Below are 16608 nucleotides of genomic sequence, written 5' to 3'. Positions count from 1 at the left end.
AGAACATATCAAGTCCACTATGTAAAATAGTGTTCCTCAAGATTTACTGATCTAAAAATTTCTTCCTCAGTATACACTTATCACTAGTTCTGCATCAATATCTTGTTTACTGAGATTGAATCAGAGTCTTTAATGATGACACAAAACAAAGTAGCATATTCTTATATTCCAGCACATGAAAGGAGATTAGAATAGCAAATATCTGACAAAAGTTATAAAACAAATCCGATAAAGCATATTAAGTCCTAACAAGTGAACTAAGACGAGACTATTGCAAAGACGCAACATCTCAGTGCCCTTCGTTGTGCTTCACCTCAAACAGACCGTCTGGACCTAAGAACAGTAAAACAGAACAGAGTAACTTAAGAACCAAGACTTACGGAAAAAAAAAAAACATTCTTTGTCACATCTAAAACCCAATATAAACAAAAAAGTTACATACCCCAAGGAAACTCCTTGTTACGGATGTGCATATAAGGATACGTCTGTAAACAAAGAAAACAGAATGTGAAATGAGATAAAGCCATCAAAAAAGCTCCAATACAAGTGTTGTTAGCTTACAGGAGGATCCTCGCCGTGTTGATGACCCTTGGATAGAACATAGGCGGCTATAAGAGTGCAACTGAAAATGCCCAAGTATGTTATGCTCTCCCACTTTCCAGATTCATCTGTTAAACAACAACAACAACAACAACAACAAAAATCAAGACTTTGGTTTTAAAAAAATAAAAAAATCGAAGATTTGTTGAACCGAGAAACTGATTTGATTCACACAGTCTAAGAAACCCGGAGCTTACAAGCATCGTCAAGGCCGGCAGAAGATGAGAATCTTCGCTTGGGGGCAAGGGATGTCTTCGGAGCTGCGGTGATCGCTGCTCGGGAAAGAGCTGAGCGTATAATCGCCGTCGCCATTCTCCTGATCTCTCTCTCTCTCTCTGGAAGTGTTGTGAAAGGAACAGTGAGACTCAAGTGTAGAGTCAAGGGCTGACCCTAAGACAAACATTACTTGAAAAGCCCAATGGGCTTTGTGTTATGTGGGCTGTTTCATCTCACCATTATACTTGCAGTTACATATTATTACTTTTGTTACAACAGAGTGGGCTCTAGCATCATCAAAGCGCCCAAGATCATATGTTTTTTAACTCTGATCATTGATCAATATGTGGAATCTCACTTAGTCTAGTAATGGTTTTATTACCGAAAGTTTATTTAATGTTTCTATATCCAAAAAATCTAAGTTCTAGAGAAAACAGTTTATTACTCCTTACATTCCTTTAAAAAGTCACTTTACCATTTTTTCTTGTTACAAAAATAGTGTTGTTTTATAATTTTAGTGCAATTTATACTTATTTATTGATCTAATAAATAAATTTATATATCTCAAATATAGACGTAGTTAAATAAAACATTAGTGTATTTTAATCATTTTTTCATATGTGTGAAAAGTGTGTAACTGACACATTTTATGAATAGAAAAGAATAATAATTATATAAATTAATGATTGATAGTAGACTTTTAATATAGTGCAAGTGGACAAGTAGAAATACTAAAGAAGAAATGTGAAACTAACTATTTAAATAGCATTTAGTTTCTTGCAAGTGATGCAACAGATCGAAAAATAATATTTAGAAGCTAACATTAAAATAGAATTTAAATAAATAATGATATTCGCTCTGATTGTCATTTTTTGTTTCACATCTAGATTTTGACGTTACCGCAAGCGGCAAAGAAAAGGGCTCCGGCACCAGATCCACCGTGAGAATGTTCGATGACGACATGATCTGATAACTCGTCGCCAAGCATTTCCCAAACACTGCTATGAAGATAGTTTCTAAATACCCTGTAATGATCATAAAGTCCTCCTTCAACTATTACAATGCTCATCTTCTTCTCCAACCTTCCCAGCTTCTTTATCATCCCAACTATTCCTGCTCCTGCCACACGAGCCGCTCTTTCCGCTACTACATCGCACACTTCAACCACCACTTCTCTCGCCGCAAGAGTTGAGTCCATGATCTGCATGTTATATACATATGCGGGTAGTTCATACAAAAAATATTCAAGGTTTGCTTGTTTTCAGCACAATCTTTTTTCTTGATATCAATCAACATTGTTTACACATTGTAACATCTTCCCTTCAGTTTTTTATTTAGAGTTTGCGCTTACAAATTGCAAAAAGAACTTTGTTAAACATAAAAGCCAATACGTTTTAAATAAAATGACTTCAAATACAACCAAGTCTTATGATACTTACCCCGAAAACTTCCTTGAGCTTTTTGTTTACGATGTCTCGGTCTTCAGATATATCTTGATGCATGGCAGCCATATCCGGCGACCTAAACACGTTAGGAAAATCTTGCATTATGTCACAATGATTGTTATAATCTATAGTTTTGTATAAGAGTCTTAGAAAGTATAGTAGGTACCCTAAAATGTAAGGAGTTTTGAGCTTTGGAGGCAGTATATCTCCAAATAGAGCAGATTCTTCAGACATTCTTAGCAAAACTCTTCTCACTATGTCCCCTAAGTATCCTCCAGACACCATCTTCTCAAATACCTTGAAGAAGCATAACCAAAAATATTCTCAAAACACACAAAACATGACTTTGTTTAACCAATAAGTGTTCTTACGTGGCTTCCTGGATTCAAGCTTTCCGCATCAAGAGCAGCATCAAATTCAGTTAGAGGAAGATGACAAGATCTGAAATCTCCCCACTCGGTGCTAATAACCTATACAATCGTACCATGCACAATCACTTGATGGTTATCAATGTGTGATGAAAGTATCTTAACTTACAATCTCTTGTTGCTCGTTTGGTATCGTTGATTTCCATCTCAAAACCTCTTGAGCTTGTTCGATGTAAGCAGCGTTGGTTCCCATACCTAAAGTAACCGCAGCCACAGTATCCTTGTGATAGTACCTTCCTCCAGCTAATATTCCTATTGTGTCATCCACCTGATCTCAAAACCAATATGCTCATTACATCATCGAAAAATAGTTATACATCTTTAGACCGGCTTACCAGCGCCATGTTCATCCGAATTTTCAGACCGTGTCTATCCAATGATTCATTCATATCATTCACAAACTCCTTCAAAACCTTGTCATCATCACCATCTGCTAAACTCTTTCTATGTATAGCCGAGATTGAACCTGATCTAATCTCCTCGACATAGCGTGTTAACGTAAACCCTAGATTCTTAACGTCTTCAGTTTCTTCGCCAGGATTCATCCCACGGAATTTAACTTGCTCCAAGGATATGAAATCGCACAACTCCTAAAACAAAAAAATAACTTCAGTTTCAACTTTCAAGTAACCTAGCGTGTAATCCAAGGAACCATCTAGATATATTGTATACCTTGAAAGAACCATTTAAAACATCCTTAGGGATCGAAATCTCCTGCTTATGTATATCGGAAATAGGCTCTTCGTTACCTCCTAAAGTTCCACGTAACAATAGAAGTTCCTTGCCTCGCAAGTTTGCTCCATAATGTAACCCCTTCTCATCACTACAAGTTAAAACACGTTACCATCTAATACTCTCAGTCTAAAACAGAGATTCTTCTTACCCTGAAGGGAGAGAACCGGCGAACGAAACGAGCATGTTGAGGGAACCGCGACTCTCGGCGGCGGTGGTGGCTGCGAGAGAGGCGGCCATATCGGCGACCATGGCTTCCGCCACCGTCCACAGCTTCGAAACCGGCGTAGCACATTCTCTAGCAAATTTCCTCAAAATGCGCTGCGTCTGTTTCCGCCGCCGCTCCTTCCTACGCATCCACCGACCTATTATTACAGCCGCTGCAACCGTTGCAGCAGTGACGGCCACAACCACCACTTTCCTACTCATTTTACCTATGCAGTTTTTTTTTCGTTATCCGATCAATACATTAATGATCTCACGAAGATAAGGTGCGTTCTCTTCATGTAGTATTATTGTTAGCATGTTTTACGTATCAAGTTTGAATCATTCAACTTTTTTTATTATTTACTTTTTCTTATAAATCGGTTTACTAAATTTTATTTTCGGGTCATCAATATAGTTGGTCTTTCTCTATTTTAAGCAAAGAGTAACTTATTAATTGTAATCAAACACATAGCAGTATATTATTAAAATTTGGTTTGATATCGATTTGTCTATAGTCCTGTTGGAGCTGGCATTATGTAATTTTTCTTCGGTTACAATTACAAACACCGTCTATTCTCCCGCGCGAGAAATTTATTTTGACCACCTCAAAATGTAATGTTTCCTCTTGTAAGAACATCCACTAAAAACTTCTTTAAATTAATCAAACTTAAATGACAAAACCAACTGTTGTAGTAAATCAAGCCCAACCTACTACTGATTAAACTTAAATGACTTAAACAAGCATCAAATTACAAAAGTCACATTGGTTGTTCATCTGTAACAAATTTAATTTATCATTTAAAGATGTTTATATTTTCAATTAGTTTGTACTCCCTCCGTTCCTAAAAGATCTATGTTTTAGAAAACAAAATATTTCAAAAAGATATATTTTTTACATTTTCAATACATTAATTAATAAAAAATTGTATTTTTCAAAAAATACAATTGTGTTTAATAAAATGTCATTGGTTAAAAGTTATTGGAAATAGTTAATTAAGAAAAACAATGTATTGAAAAATACAATTTTATATATGTTCTTAATAAATGTGAAAAAACTATAACATGGATCTTTTAGGAACAAAGAGAATATTAATCATTATTCATTCGTTTTTTTTTCAGTTTTGTGTCTTTCCTGTTGAGCTAATGTTTACATCCTAATCTACCCATTAGCTCAATAAGAGATACAGAAAACTGAAACAAAAAAATATAAATAATGAGAAATGCTTAACATTTTTAAATGACAATAGCATATGGATATGGGTGTTTTTCAAAACCAACCCATATTTTCAAGTCAAATCCAAAACCAACCCCTTTTTTTTTGTTCATACTATTCATCAATAAAATTTCTATACTATCCTTATGTTTTTGAATTATTCACAAAATTGCCATTTTTATTTATTTTTTTTATTAATTTCGAAATTAACAAAAAACCAAATACACCCTAACCATTTCTTCTTATTTACAAAAATGCCATCATCATCAATTTTTCCAACCACCATGAACCACCATTTTTGAGCTCTAAAGCTCTAGAATTCAATTTTCAACCACTTTTTTTCTCATTCTAACCCAAAAAACTTCATTTCCTCTCATTTCCTCTACATTTCCATCTAAAAAACTCTCATAACTATCATTTTCATAATCACAAACTTCATATTTTCGAGTTTCTTCATTAGTGAATCGTTAAAGATGCTTCTTTTTGCTCATATTTGGAGTTTGGACGGTTGAAAAGGTTGGAAACGAGCTTTACACATGAAAAATGTAATTATTTACATGGTTTTCGTTCTTTTTTCAGATCTGTGTCGCGATGGTAGACTGTTTTGTATGTCTACGCCTCCGTGGAGACTTACGATGCAGTCTATTTGTCAACGCACGGGTTAGTTTTGCAATTGACCAGACAAATTTTTTTTCTAACACAGACTTCCCCAGTAGTCTCCGTCTTTACCTTTGACAACAAAAATAAAACTTTCGGTAGACTTACTAAGACGTCTACCTAAAAGAGGTTAGTTTTTCATTTGACCGAACTTTTGACTTTTCAAAATAGACTTCAACGGAACTCTACAGAATGTAGACTGCCACCGAAGTCTATAAAAGGTCAGTTTTGCATTTGACCAAAACTTTGACTTCGTGGAATAGGTTAGTTTTGTGTTTGACCAAAAAGTTTAAAAAGCAATCAAAAATTTATTAAATTGTAGACTTCATATGCAGTCTTCTTATCTTAAAAAAAAAATGTAGACTGCGTATAAAGTCTACTTTTTTATTTTGGTCAAATGCAAAACCAACCCGTCGGATTTGAGAGTAGACTTCACAAGAAGTCTACACACCCGTAGACGTTCATTTCAATCTACTGATTTGAAGTCAAACTTGGTCAATTGCAATACTAACCTCTTTCAAAAAAATTCAAACATGTAGACGGCATATGAAGTCTAGTTCTGAAAGTCAAACCTTGGATGAATTCTGGTCAATTACAAAAAGTAACCTTTTTAAATTGTAGACCGAAAAGAAAGTCTACATGTACAAAATCACAACTTTTATTCAACTATAGAAAGCAACCCGTAAAATGGTCAATTGCAAAAACCAACCCAAAAAGTAGACATATTTGACAGTCTACGTCTGTAAACTGAAAAGAACGTCTACATCTTCAGAGACTGAATATTAAGTTTGCATAGAAAAATCTATAAAAATGTGAATTTGTGTATTATTCATTAAATTTTTTCTAGATTTTTTGTTTGACAGTGTGTGTTAGTTAATCCTAATGGGTTTGAGTGATTTTGAAAAGAATTTTTTTTATAATTATGAAGGTATAATTCATTTGATTTGACAATGTTGTTAGCTAATAATTGTAGACGTATTTGTAAGTCTTCGTTTATAGTTTTGCTAGTAAGGCTGAGCTTGTTTCAAAGCTGAAGTCGGTGACTGTGGAATATAAATTTACATTCTCAGCATATAAGACAACGAAAACTCTGTATGTGGCTAAGTGTCGTGTTCAAGGATGTGGTTGGAAACTTAGAGCGAGTGTGAAGCATGGGCCAAAGACATTTTAGATGACAAAATATTCGAAAAGGATGAAGAATCAGAAAGGTTGAAGAATGTTCATTATGCATGATGGCTGTACACATGGTAAACTTCTTGAAATGACACAAGAAAATTATGATCTGGACAACAAAATTGAGAAGATGGTGCTAACCTATTTCTTACCAAACATCATTTAAAACAAATGACTCCGAATAGGAAAATACTCCTCTTATGCCTGTCACGAATAATCGACAAGTACGAAACTTGATCGAGTTATCTAAGACACACTTTGTACGCCTTTGTGTATCAAGCCTGCGCCAAATACACTAAAATTTTTTGGATTGACTATATGTTAGATAATAAGTGTAGACGTTTTTGTAAATCTACAAATGTAGACTGCAGTTGAAGTCTACGTCGTAAAATCTATTAAAAGTGTATTTGTGTATTATTCATCATATTTTTTCATGATTTAATTATTTTACAGTGTATGTTAGTAAAATTTTAATGGTCTTGGATGAATTTCACAATTTAATGTGTTATAATTATACACTTGATACTTATTGCAAATTGTTTTGATTAGTGTTATTCTTGAAAAATTTTGGGAAAATTTTGTATAGATTTTCTTCTTCTCACATGTGTGTTAGTTATTATTTTAGCTTATGGTGGTTTTACTTGTTTGGTTGGTTAGATCTTGTGAAAAAATTGATATCTAACAAAAAATTAATAATATCATACAAGTGAAAACAACTAAAAATGAATACAATGTTTATAGATTATGCATTAAAAAATTATTTAAAAATTAATATTTTATTATGAAAGTTATTACAGAGCAATATATTAAAAAGTATTCTTGAGTATGTTTTATTTTTCATAATCTTGATGCTTCAAATAAAGTCTTGGAAAAAGTACCTGCAAAATAAGATAGAGTTATGAGAAAAACATAAGATAAAAAATAAAATCATATTTTAGTAGACTTTTTATTAAGTCTACGTAAAGTTATTGTTTAGTAGACTTTAGTTGAAGTCTACACTAATGGAAAATTTTCATATCTAAAAGTGTGCATTTAAAAAAATTTGAAAATACTTTGTTCTGGAAAATATTTCAAAAATGGTTTTTTGTCATCCTTGTAACAAAGCAAAAAGATAATGTATGAATCTATAAATTTAGTTCATTATAAACACAAAATATCTTATAATGAATATATGGAAAGCTTACATTTTTGGAAAGATGATTTGAAAACATTGGAAGAGAATACCTGCAAAATAAAATAAAATTATGAAAAATAAGATAAAAACTAAAATCATATTTGAGTAAACTTCTAATGAAATATGCTTAAAAGTCAAGGGTAGTAGACTTCATTTGAAGTCTACCAGCCGTAAGTTTTAAGTAGATTTCAAATGAAGTCTACTCTATAAAAAAAAATAGATCTGAAAAATAAATACATTAAAAATATGAAATAAGTTTAAATCTAAAAAACTTTTAAAAATATGATTTAATAGACAAAATAGTTATAAATTAAAGACATATTAATATGAATTTTAATATGTAACTTTATTTGAATATAAATACTAGAACACATATTTTAAATCTATAGATGTAAACCTTACATTTCTAGGAGGAGAAGAGAACAACTATGGAAGAAAATACCTGCAAAATAAGATAAAATTATTAAAAAACATAGAAAAAAAATTAAAGTCATATTTTTGTAGACTTCCAATGAAGTCTGCTTAAACTTTGTGGTTTAGTAAACTTCATATGAAGTCTGCAAGCTTTAATAAACTTCTTTAGAAGTCTACACTGTCTAATAATTTTCAGATCTGAAAAAATTATATATTTTGAAATGTGAAAATAATTTTAAATCTGAAAATACTTTACATAATAGAATTTATAAGGTAAACTAGTAGCAAATTAATGTAGAGAGCTTGATCTATAAATTTATTTGAATATAAACATGTAAATACATATTTAAAATCTATTAATCTAAAACTTACATTTTTAGAGGAGATGATGAAATCCATGAGTGATAATACCTACCAAAAAAAGATAATATTGTGAGAAATAAACATAAAATACACATTTAAAATCTATAGATCTAAAACTTACATTTTTTAAAGGAGAAGATGAAAACCATGAATCATAATATCTAAAATGACAAGATAATATTGTGAGAAAGACTTGAGAAAATTTTAGAGAGAAAGAAGATAATGAGAGAGATTTAGAAACAATTGAGAGAATTTTAGAGAGAAGAGAGAAAGTTTTAGAGAGAAGGGAGAGAGTTTTAAAAACTTGTGCAGCCACTTTAGAGAGAGATTGTATAAATTTTGTTTATATAGGGAGACAAAAATGTAACTAGGTTAAAATTTACGATACTGTAGACTTCGTTTGAAGTCTACTAAAATTAAAATTTTGGAGTAGATCTTACCTTAACATAGTAGACCTTTTTGGAAGTCTACTATAATAATTTAATTATTGTTGTTTATTCTTTATTATTTTAATAATTTTAATATATGATTTATTAAATTTATTTTTTTATTTTTTAATAGTTATAGTATATGATTTCACTTTTTTATTCGTAAGGAACTTAACTTAGTTTAAATATAATGATTTTTTGTAAAACAAATTGAAAAATATAGACTGAAAAAGACGTCTTCAGATAAATAGACTTTATTGTAGGTCTACGAAACCCTAAACCACAAATCTCAAACCCTAAATGTTTTGCTTGATAATCAAAAAGTCTCATTTATACAAAATATAAACTACTAAACATTAATATGCAGATTTAAGTTAATAAAACAAAAAAAAAACAAAATCTAAAATCTAACCCTTTTGAAATCAACTACTAAAAGACATAACATGTTAGAACCTTTTGTTTGTAAACTATGAACATAGTCTAACACATGATAACCAAATTAGTATATATTCTTCAAAATTGTTCGATTATATGAAATTTTAATTTATTTACTTCATATTATCCATTATATTGATGATTAGTTAAAAATATCACAATAATTATTTTTATACATTTTTAAAATTAAATTATTAGATCAAATTAGAGTGTAGACTACAAAACAAGTATATAAAGTAGACTTCGTAGGAAGTCTATATATATGTAGACTTCTTTTTACGTGTAGACTTTCAAAGGATAGAAACGTAAAATACATTTCTGTTTTTTGTTTGGTCATAAGGGTTAAATAGTACTTTCACTACACATTTAGGTTGGTTTTGCATTTGACTGAAAGTGGGGTATACTTTTACATTTGACTTGAATATTTGGGTTGGTTTTAGCAAATGTCCCTATGGATATGGAGTTAATTATATGCACGTGATCTCACGTGATGTAGCACACATGGTGCGATGCCTGCCACATTTTCATTTTCAATAAAAATGAAATTTTTTTTTTGTAACTTAAAAAAATGACAAAGTTGAAGGAGAGGAAAACCTAATTTTTGAAGTTCTATGTAAATGTGAATATATTATCATAAAAGCAAAACTTTCATTTTTTAGTCGAGTAGTATGATTTTTTTTTTTAACTAGAAAAGCTATGCATCAGCATGCATGGTCAAAATCATACCACTAGAAATCATATCATTGATATTAATGTATAGTTTCACATTATTTAAATTGATACATATATAGAGCAAAAAGTGCCCCGGTTTGATAATGATAATTATAGGCAATTCCCACGTTTTAATTCCATCTTTATATATTGCGAAATAGTACTTCCCTATTTTCAACATTATTTCAGTAATGCGATTGGCTACTGCAGTACGTAATATGTCTTATTGAGCGTGTCGTCATACCATGTGGATGTCGACATTTAGAAACATATATATATTCAGATGATAATGTCACTATATAGTGTTTTATAATTTTGATCAGGTCTTAAGTCCTAACTAAAAAAATGTTCTGCATTGATTTTAACTAGAGTCACGTGAAACACGCGATTCTTTGTTACAACTTAACACCACAACGGTTTACTCCTTACCAGTTTATTGATTGCTACACATTAGCTACCAAGTTTTCGTTTTCTGGAGGAAAATGATGATCAACTAGTGAAACTGTAATTTTTTTTTTTTTTGAAATGTCGCCTGTCTGTTACTACTTAACATGTGTAATAAACAGCTTCTTATTAAACTCATTACGAAAAAAAAGAAACAACATAAATGATTTGATATCAAATATACCTCCACTTTATGGAGTCCATACAATTTACGATACGAAATTTTATCGTATTTTCCCTATGTGATACCTACATTTAGAACAATCATTCTATCGCTTCACGCCTAACTAAGGACATAAATATTTCTTGAGTTATAGAGTTGTGGTCAGCACAGATTCAGGGAGAGGAAATAAGAAAAGGCGTTAAGGTATTAGAGAATTGATCAACCCAAACAAACTCATTACTTCAAATATTATACCGTTCTTTAATATCCTCTACCTTTGCACCCATTAATACCATATGCAATAGGTAAATACTCTGAACAACATTGTTAGACCATACCTGGTACGATAACATTTAATTTAGTTTGAAAATATTTTTGTAATGGCTGCCATTTCAAGTTCAGTTGAAATGTTATTTCTCTAGCTAGTCTTAGATCGACAAAGACAAACACTACTAGACCATAACTTTAATATATATATATATATATATATATATTGTTGGTTAAAGTGATGTAATGGTTACGGATTGGTAGTGCGATCTGGATAGGATATGCCGTCCAAAGAACCATATAACAATAAGGACAAATCTCGACGGTGCGTCATGTTCTTGCTTAATTATATTTTATCATCATATAATTATAATTTTTACATCTTAATTAAGTATTGGTAAGATTACTTCGTCATTGAGTTGAACCACTCTTTTCCATTTTTGGGTTATATATTACCACCATTGAGTTGTCTGGACCAACAACGGAATATCCGAACTCGGCAGATGTATTATTGGTTTCACCTTAATTTGACATCATCGAGCCTGCAAACAAGAATATACTAAAATAGTGATATCCCACGTTTTAGATTCAATTTAATATGTATTTGGTAACCCGGTTCTTAAGGAATTTTCCTTTTTTATTTGTCTATTCTATTTCACTTAAATCAAATTAGTTGTTTTAATATCAAAAGGCAGAGAGAGAAACAGAGAGTTATCACAACTGACGACAGAAAAAAAGATAGGTGAGTTGTCACGTGAAGGATGAACAATGGGTTTAGACAGCAACCCAGATTCCATGAAACACGTGAAGGATGGAGTCAACAACTTAAGATTATGAATTGTAAACTTGAAAGAGTCATGTAAAATTCTTCTAAACATAATTTCCTTCTAACGAAAACTTAATTTCTTGCTTCTATTTTGTAAAACTTATAGAATTATATTTTACTCCATAGAATTCTAGTAACTATATAAAATTCCAAGTCCTTTCTCAAAAAAAAAAAAAAAAAAATTCTATCCAGTTATATTAAATTCTAATAAGAGCATTTTTAATCCTAAGAGTCCATTAGATATTTTTTTTTTCTTTTTTATCTGATTTAAAAAACAAAAAAAATATATTAAAAACTAACCAATCGCGGATCACCACGTGTCAGTGAAACCCGCAAATATTACAAGAACTTTACGAAACTTCCTCTTGCAGAAAAAAGAGGAAGGGGTGGGTTTTAGTTTTTTGTGGGACCCACACCCCTTAAGAACCCCTTAAAAACCAGGGTTAAAGGTGCCTTAAGTAACATAGCTATATAAATTCTAATAACTACATATAATTTTTCAATAAACATAGATCATGCATTATGTTTTATATGTTATTCTTGTTATATCTAAAACTGTCTTACATTTATGTGCATCAATAAAATCACATCATTCATATGTGTAAAGAAGATAGACTTGTTATCAAAGTTGACATTTAGGGGAGTGGGGACTGAAAGCCCTTGATGTATTTTTTAGGATTAGAAAAATCACTTTTAGGATAAATATGTATTATTGAAAAGAAAAGTTTTGAGATTGATATAAATATGAATCTAAAATATTATAAAATTATTCATTCATATAATAATATATAAACTCTAAATAGGTATTTGCTTCAAAACATTTTGTTTGTTCTTTGCTTTCTTTTAGTCTGATTAGCATTTGTTCGTAACACTTATGTATGTATGAAGAGTCGCAATGTCCTTGACCCTGCTCAAGCAATCCACAAATAGCTCTAAATTGTTTAACACACTAATTTACGGTATTATTGCAAAAATGGAGATGATACGGTTAAATATTTTTGGATAATATATCTCTAATAATAGTTATAGTTAAATTGTTATTTTTCTAAAAAGAAAGTCAATAATGATAATAGCCACAGTAGCAATAATTATAAGAATAATAAGAAAATAACAGAAAAACAAACATCATAACTAAACATTATTTATTAGTAATTTTGAGCATAGTTCCTAATAGATTTGACAGTAGATTTATTATGTCCAGCATGTCAGTATCTTCTTTTAACTATAAAGTAGTGTACTTTCTGCTGTATACATCTATCGGGTTAGCTAGATTCACCTAAATCTTCACTAGATCATAATATATATTGGGACAAATGTATACACATCTACAGTTCAGTTCCACTTGGATGTAGTTTTCACTTTTCAGATGATAACAGTAAGCATATTAGATGAATCAAACGTAAATATAATTCTTACGGTGACAAACGATAAGAAACGAAAATAACAATACAATACTTAAAACACACAAATATCAAATTTGACCAATTGTATTTATGTTTCTGAACGACACAAACAAATAATTTCTGATAATTTATACTTATTAATAAGTTTAGGTTTTTCACTTTAAAATCAAAAGAAAACTCGCTTATACACCATAGACTACTAAACTATTACTTATTGTTTTGGAGTTACATATTTAAAACGTTTTTTATATAACAGATATATAAAGATATTTAATAACTATAACTGAAATAAAGAGAGGTTATCCACATTCCTAATCCATGATCTTTGCCCAATTTGTTAGTGGCATCCTCTTATCTTCTTGTCCTAACACGGAAGAAAAGACTTGGTCGTCCTATAGCACGCATTTCTTGACTACATTATCCAGTTGAGAAAGTATCTCGTACATATTAATTTTTTTTATAAATATAATACTATTATCTACAATGATTAGATGTTAATATTTATTCATTTAAATAAAATCATATAATTAACTACTATAATTTTAAATAAAATAAATAATAAAGATTCGTTATTGATATGTATATTCTTTATCATTTTTATTTTTTATTATTAAAATAAATTTAAAAATTCACTAAAATAACTATTTTTAATTTATTTACACAAAAAAACTCTTAAAAAGGAAAATGACGAAAAATGGTTTTATGAAATAAAAAATATACACTTATATACTAAAAGTTAATAATTTAAATTTAGGGTTTGGAGTTAAGTAGAAAAGTTTCAAATTTAAAAAATTAAAAATAAAAATTAAAAATTTCAAAATAAAAATGACTATTTGGTCATTTTCTTTTCTGAAAACTATTTTGATGATAAAAATTTAATAAAGACTATTTAAGAGAATTAATCATAAATTAATTAATCACATTTACTATATAATATTACCTCGGAACATATACCAATATTATTATTATATTTTGAAGGAGTGGATATGTATTAATTCTTCCATCGGCCTGATGATCTTGAATTAATCTTGAAGCTTAATGATTTTTAAGTGATTGTTCTATTTTATTTTATTTTATTTTATTCTTCGCCCTATTTCTTATTTTATTTTATATTTTATCAAATAAAATACACAGAGCATTCTGCAAAAAAAAATGAATGATAGCTACTTTAGTCTTTATCCATCAAAATTGACTGAACAAAAACATATTATTATCTTGCCGCGTGGGTTATACTTATAGCTTCATAAAGAAAAAAAAAAAAAGAAGAAGATCATTTCCCCTAAAAATTTATAGAAGAAAAATGTAAATATTACAGATAATAATAAAAAATTATGATAATATGTACTGTATGTTTCTTTTTTTTTCCAAAATGTGAATTTCATATTAATATGGGAAGAGTTTAGTAAATTTTACAAAAGTTTTAAGACCGCTGATACATCACAAAATATTAACACAAGCGTAAGTAATTTGTTATAACATTAAAAAAACATACAATACACAAGAGGAAACATATATAACATGAAAGATAGATGTCAAAAGAAAAATCAACATTGTCTCACACTGAATTAGACAAATGAAAGTGCTTTACATCTTTATAAATTCAGATAACAATACGTATGAGAGAAATGATTCTTCAACTTTCCAAATCACTTATCAATACAAACAACTTTCTCATGGCAAAAGTCACTTACGATTTTTTCGATATGTAAAATAAGTCTCCCAAAGAAATCAACGTTTTAGCATGAAATTTGAAACAAATCACAAGAACTTCGATAAAGCGGACCTTAAGCTCTTTACAACATCCATGAGTGTCATGTCGAAATCACTCTCCTTCTGCAAAAATACATTTACACTAAGCGGTGTTACTCTAAAACTAAGACCTTTTTTTTTGTCACGAACTCTAAAACTAAGACCAAGTTCTTCGTTTATATATGCGTGTGCCCGATTATATTAATGCATACCTTAGCTATAATGGTGATATCAAGTGTTGGTCCAAAGGGCAAAACACTTGAGTTGGTTATTGAGAAATTAAATTTCTCAATCTCGGCCATAATCTTCGCAACATGGCCCTTTTGCTTCTCGCAAAGGATCTTGATTAGAACATCTTTATCCGAGAACTTTACTTCGATCTCGGGAAGTTCTAAGCCCGAGGAGCCGTCTTCACAACACGAAGACGAAGATGATTGATTATTATCGTCCAAAATCAACTTAGACTTCTTCACAAGAACCACTGATTCTAATCTTCTTTCTCTTTTTTGTTCCTCAAACTCTCCCACTCTTTCTTGGAGATACTTTATATGCTTTAGTGCATCTCCCAACACAGAAGCCTTGTCCATCTAATACACATAATTTCAAAGAATTAACAATAATATTCTCTTGAATAATATAAGAGAGATTTGATGTGGCATGTACCTTTTTAAGGCCAGGAACTAGAGCAGAAAGAGCTACAAATCGTTGAGTAAGTTTCTCTCTACGTTTTCTTTCGGCGATTATGTGGTCTTGCGCGTTAGTTTGGTTTCTACACAAAGGTTGAGCCCTCTTTGTCCCTTTTCGATTAATCGGCTCATTCATCCGGTTTGGCGGCACTCCATCCTCAACTTTGGGGTTAATGAATGAGTCTAGATAGGTGGGAGCGTACTCATGATCCATACCATTTGGAGAGGCATTCTCGAAGGAGAGAATTCTTGAGGAAGGCTGATGATGAAGATAAGTTTTTGAGTTAGGAGGAAGAGGAAAAGAGGGTGGTGGTGGCAGTTTTGGTGATATGTAAGTTGTCTTGAGGATCTTTGATGGTTTTATTTCGATCAAATCATCGTAAGAAGGATCATTAGTGGGGGCCATAAGAGTTGAGAAAGAGTGTGGAAGATTGTGTTGAGCTTCATGGATCTCTCCCACTCTTGAGTTCATCTGGTATTGTTGAATGATGCTATTTTCTTCTAATTCCTATATCATCACAACAAAACATAATAATATGGTGATTTGATAGATGACCACATATGATTTTTGATATATATAGACGTTTGTGTCTGTATGTATACCTGCTCAGAAAACCATCTTGTGGAGAACATATTATCTTCTTATCAGTGAATCAAAATCTGGAATAGACAAAAAATTGTATTTAAGTTAAAAAAAAACGTAAGTAAACCAATAGATCTTGGTTTATTCATATACATGATCTGACATTTCTAAACCCAGGATCAAGAAACATTAATAAGTGGTGTGATTTATTTTTCTTGAATTCTAAAGAAAGGCGTTTAGTTGGTCTAGCCCTAGAAAATTGAAGAAGGTTATATCCAAAACAAAAAAAGT

The 16608-nt window shown here is 30.6% G+C and overlaps 3 protein-coding genes across 3 annotated transcripts; all 3 read right to left on the bottom strand.

The window, feature by feature from the left end:
• Window positions 1-87: 87 nt before the first annotated feature.
• On the bottom strand, window positions 88-1003 carry LOC103857383 (cytochrome c oxidase subunit 6a, mitochondrial). Its single transcript, XM_009134588.3, has 4 exons — window positions 798-1003; window positions 562-668; window positions 443-485; window positions 88-333 (listed from the first exon to the last, which is right to left on the bottom strand). Exons 1-4 carry the CDS (start codon window positions 910-912, stop codon window positions 290-292), a joined length of 309 nt encoding a protein of 102 aa, XP_009132836.1. The 5' UTR covers window positions 913-1003; the 3' UTR covers window positions 88-289.
• LOC103857280 (probable hexokinase-like 2 protein) lies at window positions 111-3850 on the bottom strand. Its single transcript, XM_009134483.3, has 11 exons — window positions 3573-3850; window positions 3362-3512; window positions 3025-3279; window positions 2799-2957; window positions 2633-2731; window positions 2428-2558; window positions 2256-2337; window positions 798-2017; window positions 624-668; window positions 443-485; window positions 111-333 (listed from the first exon to the last, which is right to left on the bottom strand). The coding sequence occupies exons 1-8, from the start codon at window positions 3848-3850 to the stop codon at window positions 1700-1702; spliced, it is 1473 nt and encodes a 490-aa protein (XP_009132731.1). The 3' UTR covers window positions 111-333; window positions 443-485; window positions 624-668; window positions 798-1699.
• A 6251-nt stretch (window positions 3851-10101) lies between these two features.
• LOC103857186 (transcription factor bHLH25) lies at window positions 10102-16439 on the bottom strand. Its single transcript, XM_033281010.1, has 4 exons — window positions 16338-16439; window positions 15712-16242; window positions 15261-15635; window positions 10102-15132 (listed from the first exon to the last, which is right to left on the bottom strand). Exons 1-4 carry the CDS (start codon window positions 16365-16367, stop codon window positions 15058-15060), a joined length of 1011 nt encoding a protein of 336 aa, XP_033136901.1. The 5' UTR covers window positions 16368-16439; the 3' UTR covers window positions 10102-15057.
• Window positions 16440-16608: the final 169 nt, after the last annotated feature.

Source organism: Brassica rapa, chromosome A01 (genome assembly GCF_000309985.2).
Source record: "Brassica rapa cultivar Chiifu-401-42 chromosome A01, CAAS_Brap_v3.01, whole genome shotgun sequence".
Taxonomy (NCBI): Eukaryota; Viridiplantae; Streptophyta; class Magnoliopsida; order Brassicales; family Brassicaceae; genus Brassica; species Brassica rapa.
This window is presented reverse-complemented; position numbering and strand designations above follow the sequence as displayed.

Coding starts and splice junctions, on each gene's coding strand:
- LOC103857280 (XM_009134483.3), bottom strand. CDS start 3,850: ATGAGTAGGAAAGTGGTGGTTGTGGCCGTCACTGCTGCAACGGTTGCA. Junction 3,513..3,572: donor GCCGGTTCTCTCCCTTCAGG/GTAAGAAGAATC, acceptor TTTAACTTGTAG/TGATGAGAAGGGGTTACATT. Junction 2,732..2,798: donor CAAACGAGCAACAAGAGATT/GTAAGTTAAGAT, acceptor ACGATTGTATAG/GTTATTAGCACCGAGTGGGG.
- LOC103857186 (XM_033281010.1), bottom strand. CDS start 16,367: ATGTTCTCCACAAGATGGTTTTCTGAGCAG. Junction 16,243..16,337: donor CAAGATGGTTTTCTGAGCAG/GTATACATACAG, acceptor GTGATGATATAG/GAATTAGAAGAAAATAGCAT. Junction 15,133..15,260: donor ATATCACCATTATAGCTAAG/GTATGCATTAAT, acceptor GTATTTTTGCAG/AAGGAGAGTGATTTCGACAT.
- LOC103857383 (XM_009134588.3), bottom strand. CDS start 912: ATGGCGACGGCGATTATACGCTCAGCTCTTTCCCGAGCAGCGATCACC. Junction 669..797: donor TGCCGGCCTTGACGATGCTT/GTAAGCTCCGGG, acceptor GTTGTTTAACAG/ATGAATCTGGAAAGTGGGAG. Junction 486..561: donor AACACGGCGAGGATCCTCCT/GTAAGCTAACAA, acceptor CTTTGTTTACAG/ACGTATCCTTATATGCACAT.